Source organism: Polistes canadensis, unplaced genomic scaffold (genome assembly GCF_001313835.1).
Source record: "Polistes canadensis isolate GaletaPanama2010 unplaced genomic scaffold, ASM131383v1 scaffold_181, whole genome shotgun sequence".
Taxonomy (NCBI): Eukaryota; Metazoa; Arthropoda; class Insecta; order Hymenoptera; family Vespidae; genus Polistes; species Polistes canadensis.
Window position 1 is genome coordinate 184,013 of NW_014569728.1, and position 19,109 is coordinate 203,121.

The following is a 19,109-nucleotide window of genomic DNA, read 5'->3' on the forward strand; positions in this document are numbered from 1 at the left end:
TCAATTTAGAGAAAGTTGTGTACTCTTTCAGAAAACCACACACACACGCATAGATACACATAACGTATGAACGGATAGGTATAGTTATATGCATAGAATTTCTATAAGGATATTTATTAAAGCGGGGGTTAACTAATATAACGGCTTGGAGCTTTCAATAAAGACCGATGATCGTCCATTGTTGCGAGGACCGACACGGGCACGGTGAAGACGATTATTGTCCGCATGATTACGCTGTTCCATTTCCTTCCATCAATCTCTTTCACGTGGTAGTAATGTGCCTCGTATAAAGCTGATTCATATTTCGCATCAGAGACGCAGCAGCAGCGAGACTGCACAATGTGAAATTTAGAACGAACGCTCGAGCTTGGGTAATCAATGAGCTGGTACTGAGAAAGAGAGAAATAGAAGAAAACTCCGTCCAAGTGAAATAGAGAATGAGAGAGAATGAGAGAGAAATTCCGGTGAGAAAAGCTTAGTAGATATTTCGTGACAAGAGGCGCATGGCAATTCTCGATTCGTCTCATCAGCAAAGACTCAAGTTAAAGTAAGCGTATAAGTAAGTATTATACGTGCATACATACTTCCATGCTTAAAATTAGCTATGTAAAAAGCTAATGCAAAGCTAACACCGTTTGCATAACGTTAACACCTGTTTCTTTGTGTTTCTTTTCAATATTCTCTTTCTTCTACCAATTAATTATCTTTTATCAGCGAACAGAGAGAACATCTCCATCTTGGTTTTTTTCACGTCCTCGGATAATTCTGATCTTTTATTTCTATATATATATAAATATCTGATATTGATATTTTTATATATATCGATAGATAAATGTATGATCAATCAGTTACGATATTTATAGATATAATATTATATATCTATAAATTGAAAATATTTATATTTAATGATTTATCTCTTATTAAAATTAATTTTATGAATCTTATATTATTTTTTGCTTTGTAAAATTTTTATTATACTAATTGTAAATTGTTTATCCTTTAAAGAAATCATAAGGTTGTATATTTCTATACAATATACTATACAATATAATATTATATACTCGTGAATATATTATATTTATATTATATAAATGTAATCGCGCGTTAAGGATCAATATTTATTTACGACATTCTATATGAGGTATAAAAAAATAATCTCATTTTCTCATATTTACCAGAATTCTTAACTAACTGTTACAAAATATGCTCATTAAGTGCAAACGGATGATATTAATGTTATCATTTAATTGATCGCACGTGCGTTTAATAAAATACATGAATTGCTTACTTCCTTCCGGAAGTTTTCCTTTTATTTGCACAAATGTACGAAGAAGTAAAAAAAAAAACGCGATAGTATAATAAATATAAAAATAAATAATTCAATATAAATTATATTGATACAGTCATCTTCCTGTTCTTCTGGAAACGTCACTTTTGGAAAAAAAGAGATTATAAGAAAAATGTAATCTAACAATAAGACAAGATAATAAATAACGTGACTTCAGTCGCGTGATCATCGACATGATAAACATTATTGAAATAACGAAGGATTTTGGTATTACTTATCTTATTATCGTAAAACCGACCAAGGAATCCATCAGTTGCGTCAATTACGTGGCGCGCCAAATGCATTACGTCCTGTCGGTCTTTATCTCATATGATTAACGACTTTTGCTAGAAAGATATTTCCGTAACCAAGGAAAAAGAGGGTCAACGTGACGTATTTTTAAACTACATTATTTCTTCTTTTTTTTCTTTTTCTTTTTCCTTTCTCCGTTCTAATAAAACACAAATACATATGTATCTCATAAAAAAAAAAAAATTGATAAACATTATATTTGGATGTATGATTCTTTGAACTTATAAAACATCTTCCCGATTATTTCCTTTTTATTTCAAGAATAATCTTATTTTCCGCATAACGAGATCATCGATAAGATTAAAATAGATATATGTTTCATCGGATCAAAATTCCCGCGTTTCCGCCGTTCGACTCGATTCGGTTACAATCGACGTAATTAGTTCTCGAATCAGCTGATAGATGGCGCTTCGTTCGACGCAATGACAGACTTTAAATTTACTTGGACGCTCGACTATAAAGGGAGACATTCGTTTGACTTATGCGATTGACTTTTAATCGGTGTGCAATGTAGTGATGCTTCACGTCGGTTATTTCTCTCTCTCTCTCTCTCTCTCTCTCTATTCCTCTCTCTCTTTACAATTTCGATCATATTTTTCGACCATTAATTTATCGATCAAATTAATTAAATAAACATTCGTTTCGAGTGCTGGACTTAATTCATCGGATTTGAATTATCAAGAAGAAATTGAATTGTTCATTGTTCTAAGTGGTGTCTGTTCTCTTTGGCATTGTGTGTTTTCTCTATGCGCTAGACGCGCATCTTAATAATCCTTTTACTATTAATTTCCTTTTGTCCTTGACCAACAAAATGTAATTTTCTTTCTAACAATGTGAAAAGACTAAAATCTTACTGTTTAAGCAAATGCCTGTTGTTGGTGCTCGTTAATCAAAAATGTAAATATATTTGAGTGATCAAAAATTATCTAAGACAAATATTATTGTGAAATATCCGAGGCCCTTGTTTATATTTTGAATATGATGAAGGGACAAATACAAGCAGCACGAGAAAGGTTAGGTGGGTAAAGAAAATTCAATCCTTTACGTGATTTTCCTTCGATGCTTTATTTTTGCTATCAAACATCAGGTATATTTTTATTTATTTATGTATTCATTTATGCAATTTTTCGTTTTCGATGTAGTATTACCTCCCGATCATTTGTTCACCAATTATAGGATGCCCTCTGTATAGGAAATAAATAGTTTTGAATTGACTCCTCATATGCTATTGTCCAAGCTTTGTTTTGTATAACACAAACTTTGTCAATCTTAAACACGTAGTCAGATAAATAACTTTATCAAATTGATTCTTTAGGAGGTTTCAGCAATAACAGTTACTATTCTAGTTCGTCAGACCATGTATCTGACATTCAACGTATTGTTCCAATCTCGCATTATGAATTGCAATTGGATGATCCTGCAGTTGCAACCGAAGTCGATAATAAAGTTAAAACTAAATTACTCTCTATATGGAATAATGTTAAATATGGTATATATATATATATATATACATATATAGAAGATTAACAATTGTATTTTATTGTATTTCTGCCATCACGTTATGGATTGTTATTTTATTCTTTTCTTCCTATCCTTATTTTTTAGGATGGACTGTAAAAATAAAGACAAATTTTTCTAAAGAATCTCCAGTATGGTTGCTAGGACAAAGATATCCCAAACAATTGGAAGATACTTTAGAAAAGGCTTCGGAAGCTCTTTCTGGATTAGGAACTGGAAGCGAAGTTTCCTTGGCAATAGATGCTGCCACTTACGAAGAAGGAATCGAAGGGTTTAAAAGAGATTTTGTTTCGCGGTTATGGCTTACTTACAGAAGAGAATTTCCTAATTTAAGAGGTTCTACTTTCACTACTGATTGTGGCTGGGGTTGTATGTTACGAAGCGGTCAGATGATGATGGCGCAAGCATTAGTTTATCATTTTCTAGGGCGAGGTACTCATTTTGTTTTTTTTTTATTAATATAATTAATTCATAAAATAAATCAGTTCTCTATAGATTGGAGGTGGAATCCTGATCAAACTGTTGAAACGGATGAACAGAAAGACGAAGAGATGAAACATCGTATGATTATAAAATGGTTTGGAGATCAACCTGGACCTCATTCTCCTCTTTCTATTCATAAACTCGTATCGCTCGGTGCACAATCAGGAAAACAAATAGGGGATTGGTACGGGCCTGGATCAGTTGCACATATTCTAAGCCAAGCAGTAAAATCTGCCTCTGAGATACACAGAGAGTTTAACAATTTGTGTGTTTACGTTGCTCAAGATTGTGCAGGTGATGACAGATTATATATTTATGATTTTATTCTAGTACTATTTATAATCAGTCGTTTTTATCTTATCTATATATTTCTAATAATATTTAAGTCTATTTGGACGATGTGAAGAAGTTATGCGAAACATCAGATGGAATCTGGAGATCTCTCGTATTACTAGTACCATTAAGACTTGGTACAGATAAGTTAAATCCAATGTATATACCATATTTGACTAAGCTGTTGGAATTAGAGTTTTGCATTGGTATCATTGGTGGACGTCCTAGACATTCGCTTTACTTCATTGGTTATCAGGAAGATAAGCTGATACATTTAGATCCTCATTACTGTCAAGAAAGTGTTGATATGTCGAAAGAAATGTTTTCCTTATCAACATTCCATTGTACCTCGCCTAGAAAAATGGTACTTTCCAAAATGGATCCCAGCTGTTGCATCGGTTTTTACATATATGATAAAGACTCTTTTGACGAATTTATAACAAAGATCGAAACCGTAAGTGTTTAATAATGTTTGAAAGAAAGAAGAATAATTTGTAATTCTTTTATTCGTAGTTCTCTATTGGCCAATTATTATTTGCAAAACCAGAAACAAAAAAACAGAATTAATGAACCGATATTGAAATAAGAGTAGCTTTGAAAAGTTAATATTCGATAAGAGAATTTATTTATGTCTGATGACAGCATCTGTTTTTTCTATTTTTATTATAGATATTTATGACTCAAAGTCAGAAAGCGGATTATCCGATGTTTTTATTTTGCGAAGGAAGCGGGGAGGAGTTGCAAGAAAACATAGAGGTTGGTGAAAATCCATTGCCCTCGACATTGTTTGTACGACCTGGTGCATTCGAAGATCATTATGAGTTTGAGGAATTTGAACTCATTTGTATAGGGAATAAAAGTAAATAGAAAAAGAATCGCGATGTACTTATAAATACTTGAAACGTATTAATTACACAAAGTACGTACTATTTACTTATTTACATCATACTATTACTATTACTACTACTACTACTTCTATTGCTACTACTACTACTACTACTACTACTACTACTACAATTACTACAACTACGTTCGACAAATTTGTAATTCTTTGTTAATTCGTCCAATATTCTTAAGTGAGAAATTCAACAATATTAGAGATTACTTCGAAATCTAACACACATACCATTGTGTCGTTATTGCGTAGTTAAGTGTTATTAAAATTTAAAGGTAAAGTAATGCGCGCTAACTAAGAAAAAACAACATAGCGAATTTTTTGAAGAAGATCTCTCTCTCATGATGTACGTCTTACAATTGCAGACTGATGTCAATGCGTTGACTAAATTATATTTAAGTGTGTAAAAAAAATGTGCAGAAAAGATAGAAGTTTAAACCGACCATCTATTTCTGTGACGGTTATTAAGATACTTATGTGTAATGATCTTTAATAAGTATTAAACGAAGGCACAATTTTTTTACATTTTGTTATTTGATCTCGAGATCGTTGCTATTTGTTTTTTTGTTTATATGTACATATATTTATTTATTTATATTTTTTCTTTGGTTTCTCTCTTTCTCTCTCTCTCTCTCTCTCTCTCTCTCTCTCTCTCTCTCTCTCTCTCTTTCTTTCTCTCTCCTTCTCTCTGAACGAGTAAGATTTATTTTTTTTTTTATATTATATAATTGCGATCGTGTCGAAATTGTATTAAATATATAAGAGAACATTTATTTATTTCTGTAGAATATATTTCTTCGATCTTGCATAGATTGCAAGTAAAGTTAGTAGATACATTTTACTATTAATAGCAATTTGTATGCATACAAAGCGTTTCTCAATTACTTGAGTAAACTGTTCCTCTAAAATGTACATTATTTCTACAAAACACATGCAACGTAAAAAACGGATACATAGATACATGCATTAACTGTCGAGTTCACACAAGTAAATAAATACTTGTGTATAAATGCACGATTTATATTATTATTTATATTAATTTTTATTTTCTCGTTAAAAAATCGTTAAAATTGTTTCATAATCATTTATTATATTTAAAAATATTCAGCTATTTTTTTATTTATTTATTTATTTATTTATTCTAATATTGTTTGGTAATAAAATTAACTATTAATGATAAACGTTGCAATAAAATTATTGTATGATTTATAAAGCAGTATTCTAAGTAAGTGTTTGTCAATGATTCGTATTAAAATTTGCAATTTAAAAATTATTCAAACATCGAAAAATATTAACAAATATTTATTATTTATTTTCTATAATCCTGAATCATCATTCGTTAATTGTATAATATAATTGAATGATAATTGAAATCAATGTATATTAAATAGTTTTAAGTATTCATAAAGATTTTGCACGTATCATCATATTTCACGACAATTCGGTATATTAGGATTTAAGTAAAATTATTAAGCCTCACGTTATATGGGAAAAATGTATGGTATATCAAGAGAATTTGTTGATTTTTTATAATGTTAAGATGATGATGGCTATGAAAGAGAAATAAATTAACTGTACGCGAGATTATTGCGAATTGTGTGAATGGTATATATATAATATATAAGTATATATACATATATATATTAATACTGTTGAGTATATATATAAAAGATTTGTTAAGAAGATTATGAATAAAACTGAACGAGGCATATAAACTTTGTTAACTAATTCTTTCAATGTTACTCGTGTTTGTTGCGCTGATAATCTTAAATTTTTATGTAATTTAAAGAACATTTTTTTTTTTTTTTTTTTTTATCGAATCTCATCCCAGTACGATAACGCACCAACGTTGAAACTTTATATCTGTGTTGGTGATTATAATTGTGGATTAAGTTAAACGAATTGGATAAAGAGTTATTTCATGATTTATTTTATAATATAAATAATTTTAATATAAAAATTATTTTATTAACAAAAATATTTATATTATTTATTAAAATTATTTATATTCTATTCATGTAAAGAAAACAGTTAATAATCATTGTTGCTAAGGCGCCGCGTATGCAATGCAAAACCATCAAATATTATATTTATATAGATAGATATTATATGTGCATCTTGATATATTTATTTATATTATCAATTTATTTACAAGTAAAAATGACAACAAAGAACGTTTAGTTTTGATGCAATTGACAATACTTATCTATTCGTACTTGTTTGTTTAAAATCAAATTTGGCAATGTCATTAAGCGTGTCACGAGACCCTAATTTATCTCGTTTTTCAGTCTATGCTCATTATCAAATGATTAATGATAAAAATTAACGATATACGATATCGAAAATATTATTAATTCGTTGTATATGTATAATATGATACACGTACTACAAACATTGACAAATATTAACAAATGTGCGTATATATTTTATATTGAATGTAAAAAATAAGTTCTAAACGTAACGGTAACTAGGCTATTTTTCAGTCAATCATTTCACTAAAAAGTTCACTTATTCTCTTTTTCTCATGCGTGTTTTTTTCCTTTGGAATATTATAAAAATTGTTTAACACATTCCTTGATTGAAGGCCACATTTCATTGGTGGTTTTACCTCGAAAATCCTTAAGTATTCCAAGCTTACGATAAAAGTTTATCACCGGTTCGGTTTTCATAGAATAGTCTTCTAATCGTTTATGAACGACCTCCAGTTTGTCGTCCTGTCTTTGGATAAGCTGTTCACCAGTCACATCATCTTTACCCTGTGCATACGTATATTTATGTACACGCATATTGATATTTGAAAAGATGTTAATAATAAATCACCTTGAGAATTATTTTCATTTTAAAACGTAACGCATATACTGCAAAGCAAAGCTCATAATCGTTCGTTATATAAGAGAATGATAAGATGGCAAATAGTAGTGTTTATTATGATCATTATTTATTATCTGTTAATACTATTAACGTAATATCGAAATCCATCTATTATTGATTCCATTTTTTTATTTGTTAAATTAAACGATAATTGTAATATTCAAATATATATATATTTTATTTAATATATTAATATCAACTAATACTCAAATTTTAATTTAATTGACAATTTATTACTTTTTTAATCGCTTGTATAAATTATTATTATTATTATTATTAGTGTTGTTGTTGTTGTTATAAATGAATGATTTTATTTGTAGTTTAACTTACAGGTACTTTGGGATCGTTAAATCCTAAATTATAAACTCTTCCACTTGGCAAATGAATCCACCTATTTTTCACGCGATCTAAAATCACCGAAGTAGGTACATCCAAGTTCAGAACAAGATTCACCGGTTGAATTCTTTGTAACATTTCCGCCTGAGTCAATGTTCTCGGGAATCCTGTAAGCAGATCATCGTGCCAAATATTCGATCGAATTTATTTTTATCATAAGAAGTAGTGTTAAATAACGATTAAGATGTTCTAAAAGGTACAATATTTAAAATATTAAATTACACTTACCGTCTAACAACCAATTACAATCACCTATGGTTTCAATTTCTTTCCCGATTAAGGATATCATCGTTTCGTCTGGCACGAAACTTCCACCATCCAAATATTTTTTTACTTCTTTACCTAATTCTGTTAAAAAAAAAAAAAAAAAAAGAATATTTTTAAGATTTAATTATTATATTTTTATTATATTAATTTTGGACGGTGATCATAAAGTGATCTTTAAATTTGTTATATTTTTTGGTAATTATTAAATTAATTTACTAAATATTTAATATAATTTTATGTGTTTACATAATTTGAAACTCAGGGCCGCATCGAGAGGGTGCAAAGAAAATGCATCGCACTCGGGCGGTAATATTGGTTTGCATTTATTGTTTTTTTTATTTATTATAGTAAATGCTAAATGCAATTTCTTTTAATTATTTTTTTAAAAGACACATATTTAAATAAAATCACTGTAGTATATTTTATTATTATAGTATTATAAATATGTTAATATATATTTAACAATATGCAGTATGTCATAGATATGTTTTGTTTTTCTTTTTTTATAAAATATATGACAATTAAATAAAAACGTAAGTAGAAAATATATAAGCAATATATCTGATGAGTAGAATAAAACGTCATATGATCAGCCATCTTTATTAAACAACTATAATCCATAATTCATTAAATTATAACAAAAGTATCTCAAAATAAAAAAAATTTGAAACAATTATTTAAAATATTAATAAGAATTTAATATGAAAATATTTAAATCCACATTCATCGATAACTATGTAAATATTTCAAATTATTTCGTAACACTAATAACAATTCAAATTTTCTCACTTTTTCAAATGTTTTCTTCATTTTAATTCGATATATCAGAGATAATGTATTAGCAACATTTTTAATACGGATTATCAATACGACCTTTGCTATTAAACATTTTATTTTCGTCCCGAAAACATGCTCGTATATAACTACGAAGTATAAAAAACTTGATAATTAATATTGCGTTGAAATATTCACTCTCTCTCTCTCTCTCTCTCTCTCTCTCTCTCTCTCTCTCTCTCTCTCTCTCTTCTTCTTTCAATTATATTCGATTTTCTAGCACGAAGATGATGAATGTTAGAGAAATTTCTGAGGAAATCGTTGCGAGACATTTTAATTAACTATCATACGATGACATGATTTCAATTTGTCGAAATCAAATCACACATATATATAAACAACCCCCCTTCCCATTAAAAACATATATATGTATATACAAACTCTGATACTCATGTTCATGCACACATACGTTCACACACCCACGAATGTTTCGTAGTTACATTGAAAAGAGAAATTGACGTGCTGTGCCATTGATTACTCTCTCGCAACTTTTAATAAACGAACTTGTTACGATGGAGGGTGTACGATACCCGTTTATAAGGATGGCGACGAGTTAACGAACGAGTATATATAAATAAAAAAGTGTTAAAAAAAAAAAAGAAGAAAAAAAACATGTACGAATCTAATATAAAAATTATAGAATAATCTTAATTATAAACAAATAAAAAATTGATTGCACTCCCATATATCTCGTCAATATGTGATTAATTATTATATAAATTTATATGCAAGAGAGAGAGAGAGAGAGAGAGAGAGAGAGAGAGAGAGAGAGAGAGAGAGAGAGTGGATAGATAAGTTCTGAGCCTTATGTAGAAACAATTCTTTTGTAATGAATTTTTTGTTGTTGAGGTTGATAAGTCGAAAAGTTTTGAGCCACACAACAACAAATTCAAAAAAAATGGTTTCTATGAAAAGGCTCGAAACTTTTCAATTCGCCCACGAATGTATGGGTTTTTCTTTTTGTTTTATTTTGTTAACACCCTGTACTATAGTACATGTATGTACATAGTATCAATGATTATATTACGTAAATATCGTCCATCGACTATTATTGTAGGGGGGGGGGGAGCGACTCATTAAAACATTTGAAATTCCTTCGAGATATTTAAACTCGTCATTTACGATATCTCGCAATCGTTCATTGTATTCGATATAATCCGAGGTTACACACCCATTGATCTTGGGCATCAGTTCAATTCATTCCTAAAGATTACGACGAATCTCAATGACGATTAAATAAAAGAACAAAAATAATGTTAAATGTATTATTTTAATTATTTCTCTACGATTATACAGATTTTCTCTTTTGGTTATAGGAATATTTTAATTGAAATATATTATGATCGATTTCTTCCCTTTCATTCAAAAAAATATACTCCTTAGAAAAATGTTCTTTTAAAGAAAAAAGAAACAATTAATTAAGAAAATCAATTGAATTGAAATACGAATATTGAATCAATGAAAAGTGGTTTATTAAATTATTTCCAATCTTTCTTAATTTTGATTGGTTAAAAAAGGGGATGAATTAAAATCGATAACGAGGATAATGTCTAAGGGTAGTTTAATGCAACTCGGCAATTAAAAAACGTTCTTCTATTAATTTCGTTTAATTTTAAAAACATCTTCCTTCTCCATCTCTAGATAAATAAATATTTGAAAACTTATAAATATATAATTACTTAGGTAAATTTTGTAAAAAACGTACCTGTACCGGTGCTCACGTGTAAACGTAATTTGTCCCCACTGGAAATGTGCTTAACATTAAATTGTTCAACAATTCTGGAAGAAACGGTTCCTTTTCCAGAAGCCGGGGCACCAAGTATGACGGCCCTGAAGGCCGCAGCCTTGGATAAACACGTGGATAGCGCTACCATTAAATCTATCCTCTGGTCAAATGTTTTCTTAACTTCGACGTCCTATTACCTTCTCTTCTTATTTCCTACTCACGTTGTTTTATAACAGAGAGCGTGCTTTTCTTACCGTTCGTTCAAATTCGTTAGGACTCGTGAAAATTCGGTATTTGTCGTAGTTAGACTAGGTGTTTCTAGTATTCTCATTCGTTATCTGTCTTATCATCGTACACGGGTAATGCTAGTTTATATTTAATAAGTCACTTCATTTATTTTTCACCTAATAATCTAAAATTTTAAGTTCACGTTGTTAACTGCCTCGAATGCGAGACGTAACTGACGAATGACGCAATAATAGTAGCATAACCATCACTATATTATCAATGAACCTGAACTTGATGGTCAAGAACTTATTTTTGAATGATTGCTGTTGTACTTGGATGGTTTAATATTCAAATTATTTATATTGTATAATTGATCAAATAAACGGTCTTTTTTTTAAATAAGTTACATTGCTTGCGATTGAATGTAAGTAGTAGTAGTCAGGTTCTGGGTCAATAATAATCCCTACTGAGAGAGCTTATGTATGTTCATTACATATTTATACAGTAACCGATCACATAATATCACTTTTTTAATAACCGGTTTTTTAGTAGCCAATTGAGTACTGGGTTAGTTTATTATTATCTACATATTTATACTGCGACCAGTCATATAACAGGTTTTTAATAAAAGAATAATATTATGTATAATAAAATACACAGTTAATCCATTGGATATTGCTTTTACCGATGATAAATGATCATTATTTCAAATAAAAATTGTAGTATTGATAATTGTATAACGTAACAGGGTAAGATTACGAGAATTCATAATGTAAAAATATTCGATTAATTTATTGACAAAGTAGCACTTTATTCATATGAAAAAGTAATACAACGTTAGGGCCTGTGCCGGGTTTCCTTTTTTTTTTTTTTTTAATTTATCAAAAGCGTGTATGTATATATGTAACGAGACAATAATTAAAAGGCCTTATATCCATTAGAACAGAGATTGTTAGATTGGCCTTATCGAGGCCGCATTTTATTTCTTTTATTATACTTCCCCCGCTACGGCGATCGTTTCTTTGCAGACTCAACAATTCCAATTGTTTTTATGAGCGTTTCTTCTTGTACTATTCATATTCATGTTTTAATTTGTTGTTTCTTATTATTATTATTATTATTAAATAAATTTTTCATATTATTAGAAAAACTAACAAGCAAAGAGAACGAATGTTAGCAGAGGAAGACAAATTTTGTCTCTCTCACAAAAGAGGACCTCTACGTTTTATGTTTCAACAGAGACGTTCAAAGTCAGCTCACAGAATGAATTGTCCCTTTTCTTATATCTTCACGCTTTATTATTATTTTTGTTTGTATTTAATTTTTTCCCCCCTTACTATCTTATCGTTAGGATGTTCAACATTTATTCACTTTTGTTATATTACTCATTTTTATAATAATTATATTATAATATTACAATACACCAAAAAAACATATTTTTCTCTCAATGAAAAACAATTAAATATAACAGGAAGTGTAAAAATGAATGAATTATTTTTGGTTTAATCCGAAAATAATTTTGCACGTCTCTGTTTCTTTTTATAAAACTTCAATCATATATGAACCATGATTCTTTTTTTTACATTTACTCCATAAACTTTTTCTAGCTTTGTAAATCCCATCCTTCGTTTGCAAATGTCCCATGAATGCGAACTTCTTTCTTTAATATATCTATTTTTTTTTTTGTAAGATTATCTTTCTTATAATCTTTCAAGTACAAATATGTGTACAACACATTCTACGAATATAAATTCTTAGGATCCCCAATAGAGACTCTAGGATTAAAGTTTTGATTTATTTTCTTTTTCTTTGTAACCATAAGTCCATCATTATGACGAATATCATCTTCCTCAAAATTTATAATTCGCGTCAGGGATTCAGAATTATTTCGAAATCTTGCTACTGAATAGAACTTTACAAATACATATAATACATTTTGAGAAATATTATAGTCAAAATTTTCCCAATTATTTTAAATACTTCATCATTATTATCATATAAAATAAGTCAATATTACTTATTACAACAGCCTTTCTCATCTTACATTACTTGAGTCTCTATTGTATTTTATCATTCTTAAAATATACATATCTATACATTCTGCAATTGTGATTTATTATTTGTGTTTGTTTCTTTTTTTAAAACTCTTCTCACTAACGAGAATCATGATCAATATTCTTTCTTTCTTCCTTTTCACTCACAGTATATTGCCAGTTTGATCAAATGCAATAGAAGCATAGTTAGTCTAGTGCTACCTTAAGCTATACTTATTTGTGTGTTTACTTAATTATTAACTAATCATAGTACATATGTGTTTTTCCTCTTTAGTCCTATAATTTGTCTTTTTCTTCCCCCCCCCCCCCCTCCCATTTTCATCATAATAATCGAATTTCTTTTAACAATACTTTTCCACGAAAGTATCAACGATAAGACTCGAAATATTATCGAGAAACATTTGGTCGATTTTTAAATCAAAAGTTTTAGAATATAATTGAATTTTCTATGCTTGTCTGTAGAAACAAATTTTTATAATTTGTCCAAAAAAAAAAAAAAAAAAAAAAAAAAATGGATATTTAATAAAATGTTGTTTTTGGAATACAATGAAAAAATTAATAATACATCATATATGTAAAGCGAAAACAAAAAGTGAAAGTCAAATTGATTAAAATGAAGGCTTTTAAGTTTTTTAAATTCAGCACGTATGGTTCAATAACGTTATTAATTAATCATGTATTGTGAGGTGTTCTTGTGTGCCATCTATTAATATTATAAATGTTTAAAAATGAACGATTGTGAGAATCTTCTGGTCTTTTCATTACCAGAGTTCTCCATCCTTTTCTTTCGCTGGAACTTCGATAACTCTAGGTTTGTCGATTATTCGAGCAGTACGATTTCCCTTTTCCACAATACCAATTATCCATGCTTGATATCCTTCTTGTTTTTCTATATCTTTGCAATATGCAGCTGCCTAATTTGAAGAAATAAATATTTTGTAAAAATCATTAAAATATTTATGAATAACATTAAACGCATCATGTACCCAATGGATTCTTGAAAGTAACTTGTTTCAATACAAAAATAAGAAAAGTATGTGACAAATTTTTATTTGTTGAATATTTAATAATTCTTTTATGAACAACATGGCACATAATACTTTTAATATTAAAGGATAAATAAATAAATTTATTTGTAAGAAAATTGACAACACTAAAATGCTTATTAATTAGCAAATTAGCATGGGTTTTTCTAAACGTTTATCTACCTGCCTTTCTTTAGAATATTAAATCAAAGATAATACTCTACTGTATTAGCAGGCGTATATACAACAATTATATAGATAAATATAGAAACGTACTTGTTCTCGAGGAAGGCATATAAGAAGCCCACCACTCGTTTCAGCTGAATGTCCTTGAAGTAATTGGAACATATTACCGCAAGCTTTAGCTACTGCTGCCATTTTGGCAATAACAGGTAAATTATGAATAACAAATGAGACTTCGTTTTTCTGATGTTTCGCGAGATTTTGTGCGTGTCCTAAGAGACCGAAGCCTGTAACGTCTGTCGCTCCATGTGCATTATATTTATGCATCAATCTCGCAGCTGCAATTAAGTTTCCAAAATATTTATATGCACTTATATAATAATACGATATAATAAAATATTATTTTCTTCCAACATACCTATTCTATTTAAACGTGCCATACTATCCATCGCTCGTTGATAAGCCTTTCGTACATCATCTTCACTAACAACAAGTTTAATTCTATTCCAACGATCTGGTTGATCTAACCATTGATGGGCATTAACAGCTACTTGTGTACCAAGAGGTTTCGTCAATACAAGTACATCACCAACAACTGCATTATCTGGTCTACATAGATTTTAGATGCTTATTATTAATATAGTAACTATCATTTTATCTTTTCACCAAGACAAATAATATTAAAAGTATAATCACATCGCAGCGATATTCATTTTCAACATACACAATGTATTCATTTGGTTGACAAACAGTAGAGGCGACACCACCTATCGTACACCAAGGATTAACAACAGTTTGACCACCAGTAACGGTTGTTCCAGCCTCCAATGCTGAATCTTTAAAACCTCTCATAATTAAAGGAACAACTACATCACGTTCTTTCTCTGTCATTTTTGTGCTGACTCCCAACAACATTAACATATTATCACATTCCGTAACACCCATAGCGTACAAATCACTGATGACATTGGCGCATGCAATCTTTCCTGAAAACATACTCCAATAAAAGTGCTAACAGAAATTGTTAAGTAAACTTTTAGAAAATTTAACAACTATAAAATGTCATAAAGGGTATACTTAGAAAAATAAATTCAAGAATTTGGTTCCATGTTACTTGTATCGATGCATATATATCTCTTACCCATCATGTAGGGATCATCAACTAGCGGATAAAAAAAGTCTGTTGTTTGTACCAAGCTAAGTCCGCCGTGTCTCAAAGGAGTTACGGAGGAATCCATACCAATGCCTGTAACAATTAATGCAATTCATTAGAAACAATGTCAGAATTGAAATTAAAAAATACAATTTCAAAGAAATAAATAAAATTATAAAATTAATTTGTAAGAAATTCGACAGCACTGGAATACCAATTGAAAGTATCTCAGTATGGAAAATTTCTAAACATTTTTTCTACCTGCTGTTCTTTAGAATACTCGACAAAATTCAAGTATTCTACTGTATTAGCAGGAATTAAATAAATATTTATATTTATTAATTAAATAATATTCCCCTATAATTATATCTATAAAAGTTTCTATAAAAGTTACACAAGAGATAATTATAAAAAAAAATATATATATTAAAAATCTCCGATGTTATATTTCATAACGTTAATTATATAGCGCGCCAATAATTCATACGACGAGGTTGAGAACACCTATACTTCCGGAAGCGTGGGAGAAAAGAGGCGGGAGATGGTTGTATTCGCCGCCATATTGAATAGGGATGGATCGAATGTATTCGTGCCCCTAACCCTTTCTCTATAATGGAATTTTCCTATCGCGATCGATCAGTTTCTATGAATTATCCAAAAACTTTCGCATCGTTCAAAATCAAATTTATCACGAATTTTAACTTAATTTGCAATATTAATTAAATATGGAAATAAGAAATCTGCAAAGAAAAGAAAAAAAAATATAAAAAAATATAAAAAAAAGTAAGAATCAATAAGACTGAATGTACATAAATATTGTAAATGAAATCGAAGATGGAATTTGATTGCAGAAATAAAATATCATGAAATTAAAAAAAAAAAAGATTAAAAATAAAATAAAAAAATAAGACATATCATTGTATACGCATAAAGATGTAATTCTTACACAATCACGTCGAGTACTCGTATGTTCAGAAGTACTCTCGTACATCGTGTTCACTGTGAGTAGTAAATGTGTGAGTGAGCGCGAACGCGCGCACAGGAGCGTGTGATTAATTACGCATAAGCATAATGTAACTCACCGATGCGCGGAATGGCCATATGCATAAAGTGAGCATGTTCATGATCTTGTGCGGCATTATCATCTGCCTGTAGTCCCTCTAGGAGTTTTCCAAGAACCTCCTGAGGGACTTTACACCCTCATCCTTTAAGATCGGCAAACCGCGTTAAGCGGAAGGTCGCATCAAGATCATGTGCCACCGGGTCGAATGGCCTGCGCAACGCCAAGGCATTTGGATTACCACCAAGTTCCAGCTGTACGACGGACAGGGCGTCCTGAGCGACTGGGGTTCCCTGTATATCCGCCATCTTGTACCGAAATCTCGAAAGAAGACGCGATACGGAAAAGATGGAAGAGAGAGAGAGAGAGAGAGAACAAAAAATGAAATTTCCTTTAATCCGACAAATCCTATCACGGTTATAAACAGTCGGTGGTAATCTTAAGAATCTTGAAGATACTAGGATTATTTGAAGGTTCTCACACGCGTTTATGAAGAATAATTGTAATCCTATTTCTCTCCTCCTCTCTCAACGAATCAAAGAAAAGAAGACGTAAACGATGCGATATCGTACGCCGCCGACAGACAGCCACTGCTCGCGATTGACTCTACACCACACTATACCCCCGCCGTCCTGTGAACTCGCATCGAACGTGAATTATACTCTACACCGGCGTCGACTAGCCGGGATCGTATGCGTTGACAAAATGGACGTACCTCCAACGTCCACGAAGCTGAGAGAACGCGCAAGGCCACCGTGAGCCCCCACGATGCCCCTACCGTGCCCTTGCACTTTCTTCATTGGTCCTTTCGAATTGGAACATGCGCATTACTTACTAATTCCTCAGGTACGTATCTAGAGCATCCTTTCGCCTCAGGAACTAAACTAACTCGTGATTCATTTTAACCAATATTCTAGACTGCTGTTTCTCTCTTTCCTTCTTACATATGCTTCACTCATCCAAAGTTCAAACGACGCACTGCCGAATCGAGGGAAATTTTATACGTGGTAAATATATTTTGGAATTCGACGAAACTATTAACATATTTTCTTCTCTTTTTATTTCATTTTATTTTATAATCAATAAATTATTTGAAATTTAATTCATATGTAGTATAATAAATTACGGATTTTTATATAATACGAAATTATTATGTTTATATTTTTAAATGCAATTGTTACGATGTTGTAATACAACGATGTTAAAATATTCTTTATCATTTTATAACAATGCATACACATATTGATACAGATGCCGATTTAAGACTCTACGAAAATACGAAACGTGTAAACGTAAGCTATTCTTATACGCTACCATTGCAGACTCGTATTCAGACATATGAGTAATGCCGGTTAATCGAATATGTCACGGTTTGATAGATCCATAAATTTCTTTATACCGAGTAATTTAAGTACTCTCAAATATTCTTTGTCGAAGATATTTATTAGTTTAAATTTTATCCCTGCAAATATCACGATACTTTTATTTTTCTTGTACGAATATAACGATAATCACTGGTCCGACGTCTCCGACAGTGGTTCTCAATAATAAACATTTCATTATTTTCCTCAATCATGTTGAATCTTGAAGGAACAATATTTAAAATAAAAACTGTGACATAAAAATAATAATTAATATGAGAAGAAAATTTCGGTTTTACGGATAATAAAATGAAATTCTGTTTTTGTTTTATTTTTCTTCATTTGTTTTATGCAACATTGTATAAATGCAATAAAATATTAGTTTTTTTTACTAAACGTATCCTTTATAAAATTGTAAAAAGATACGTTTAACTTACTTTAATACGCTTTTAATCATTTTAACACGATTAGGATATACATTGGCGGACTGTCGTTGGCAGAGTATAGTATGCGGGCGATGGTCGTCTTGGAATGTTGCTCGTTCGCCAAGCGATCGTAGAACTCGTCTCTCTTTCCTTCTCTTTTTCTTTCTTTCTTTCTTTCTTTCTCTTTCTTTCTTTACAATGTTTCCCGCGCAAAATACTTGATAACACTCTGTTCATGCAGAGTTCCGAGAGTTCCAAGAGTTTTTTCCAACCACGTCGAAGATTATTAGCCGCGGTCAATCAGATACACTCAAAAGAAATTTCTTTTTTCAATTTCATTTACTACTCGCTTCGGATAACTCAAGCAATGGTTAAATAAGTTCATTACGAATGATTTATTCCAATCTATTTTATTCGAAAAATAAAAACTAATTTACGCTAATGTACGCGATATTAAAAATAGATTTGTGAAGCAAGTGTACGAGGAAAAACAAAGTATATCTGATTGTAAAAGTCTCGCAATATTCAGAAAAAATTACTTACTATAGTTTTCATTGATATTTCTATTGCAAGGCATTGATTTGCGATATTAATAACTCAAACACATGAGTTATATATTTTACGAAGTAAATTAAACGAAGAAAAAATAAAATATAAA

At 30.1% G+C, this 19,109-nt stretch overlaps 3 protein-coding genes across 4 annotated transcripts; 1 reads left to right on the forward strand and 2 right to left on the reverse strand.

The window, feature by feature from the left end:
* The first annotated feature begins 286 nt into the window (after positions 1-286).
* LOC106789387 (cysteine protease ATG4D) lies at positions 287-5,440 on the forward strand. Its single transcript, XM_014753545.1, has 7 exons — positions 287-559; positions 2,502-2,657; positions 2,955-3,128; positions 3,245-3,589; positions 3,653-3,934; positions 4,027-4,427; positions 4,643-5,440. The coding sequence occupies exons 2-7, from the start codon at positions 2,618-2,620 to the stop codon at positions 4,838-4,840; spliced, it is 1,440 nt and encodes a 479-aa protein (XP_014609031.1). The 5' UTR covers positions 287-559; positions 2,502-2,617; the 3' UTR covers positions 4,841-5,440.
* Positions 5,441-6,971: 1,531 nt separating this feature from the next.
* Positions 6,972-11,656, reverse strand: LOC106789377 (GTP:AMP phosphotransferase AK3, mitochondrial). Of its 2 annotated transcripts, XM_014753528.1 has the most exons (4): positions 10,942-11,649; positions 8,364-8,483; positions 8,070-8,242; positions 6,972-7,624 (listed from the first exon to the last, which is right to left on the reverse strand). In XM_014753528.1, exons 1-4 carry the CDS (start codon positions 11,108-11,110, stop codon positions 7,418-7,420), a joined length of 669 nt encoding a protein of 222 aa, XP_014609014.1. In that variant the 5' UTR covers positions 11,111-11,649; the 3' UTR covers positions 6,972-7,417. The 2 variants fall into 2 exon arrangements, with proteins under 2 accessions (XP_014609014.1, XP_014609015.1); XM_014753529.1 differs by lacking the exon at positions 8,364-8,483 and having other exon boundaries at positions 10,942-11,656.
* Positions 11,657-13,748: 2,092 nt separating this feature from the next.
* LOC106789376 (selenide, water dikinase) lies at positions 13,749-17,363 on the reverse strand. Its single transcript, XM_014753526.1, has 6 exons — positions 16,688-17,363; positions 15,594-15,698; positions 15,177-15,438; positions 14,871-15,061; positions 14,546-14,790; positions 13,749-14,158 (listed from the first exon to the last, which is right to left on the reverse strand). The coding sequence occupies exons 1-6, from the start codon at positions 16,971-16,973 to the stop codon at positions 14,006-14,008; spliced, it is 1,242 nt and encodes a 413-aa protein (XP_014609012.1). The 5' UTR covers positions 16,974-17,363; the 3' UTR covers positions 13,749-14,005.
* Positions 17,364-19,109: the final 1,746 nt, after the last annotated feature.

Coding starts and splice junctions, on each gene's coding strand:
- LOC106789387 (XM_014753545.1), top strand. CDS start 2,618: ATGATGAAGGGACAAATACAAGCAGCACGAGAAAGGTTAG. Junction 2,658..2,954: donor AGCAGCACGAGAAAGGTTAG/GTGGGTAAAGAA, acceptor TTGATTCTTTAG/GAGGTTTCAGCAATAACAGT. Junction 3,129..3,244: donor ATGGAATAATGTTAAATATG/GTATATATATAT, acceptor CTTATTTTTTAG/GATGGACTGTAAAAATAAAG.
- LOC106789377 (XM_014753528.1), bottom strand. CDS start 11,110: ATGGTAGCGCTATCCACGTGTTTATCCAAGGCTGCGGCCTTCAGGGCC. Junction 8,484..10,941: donor ACACGTGAGCACCGGTACAG/GTACGTTTTTTA, acceptor TTTTTTTAACAG/AATTAGGTAAAGAAGTAAAA. Junction 7,625..8,069: donor TTAACGATCCCAAAGTACCT/GTAAGTTAAACT, acceptor ACGTATGCACAG/GGTAAAGATGATGTGACTGG.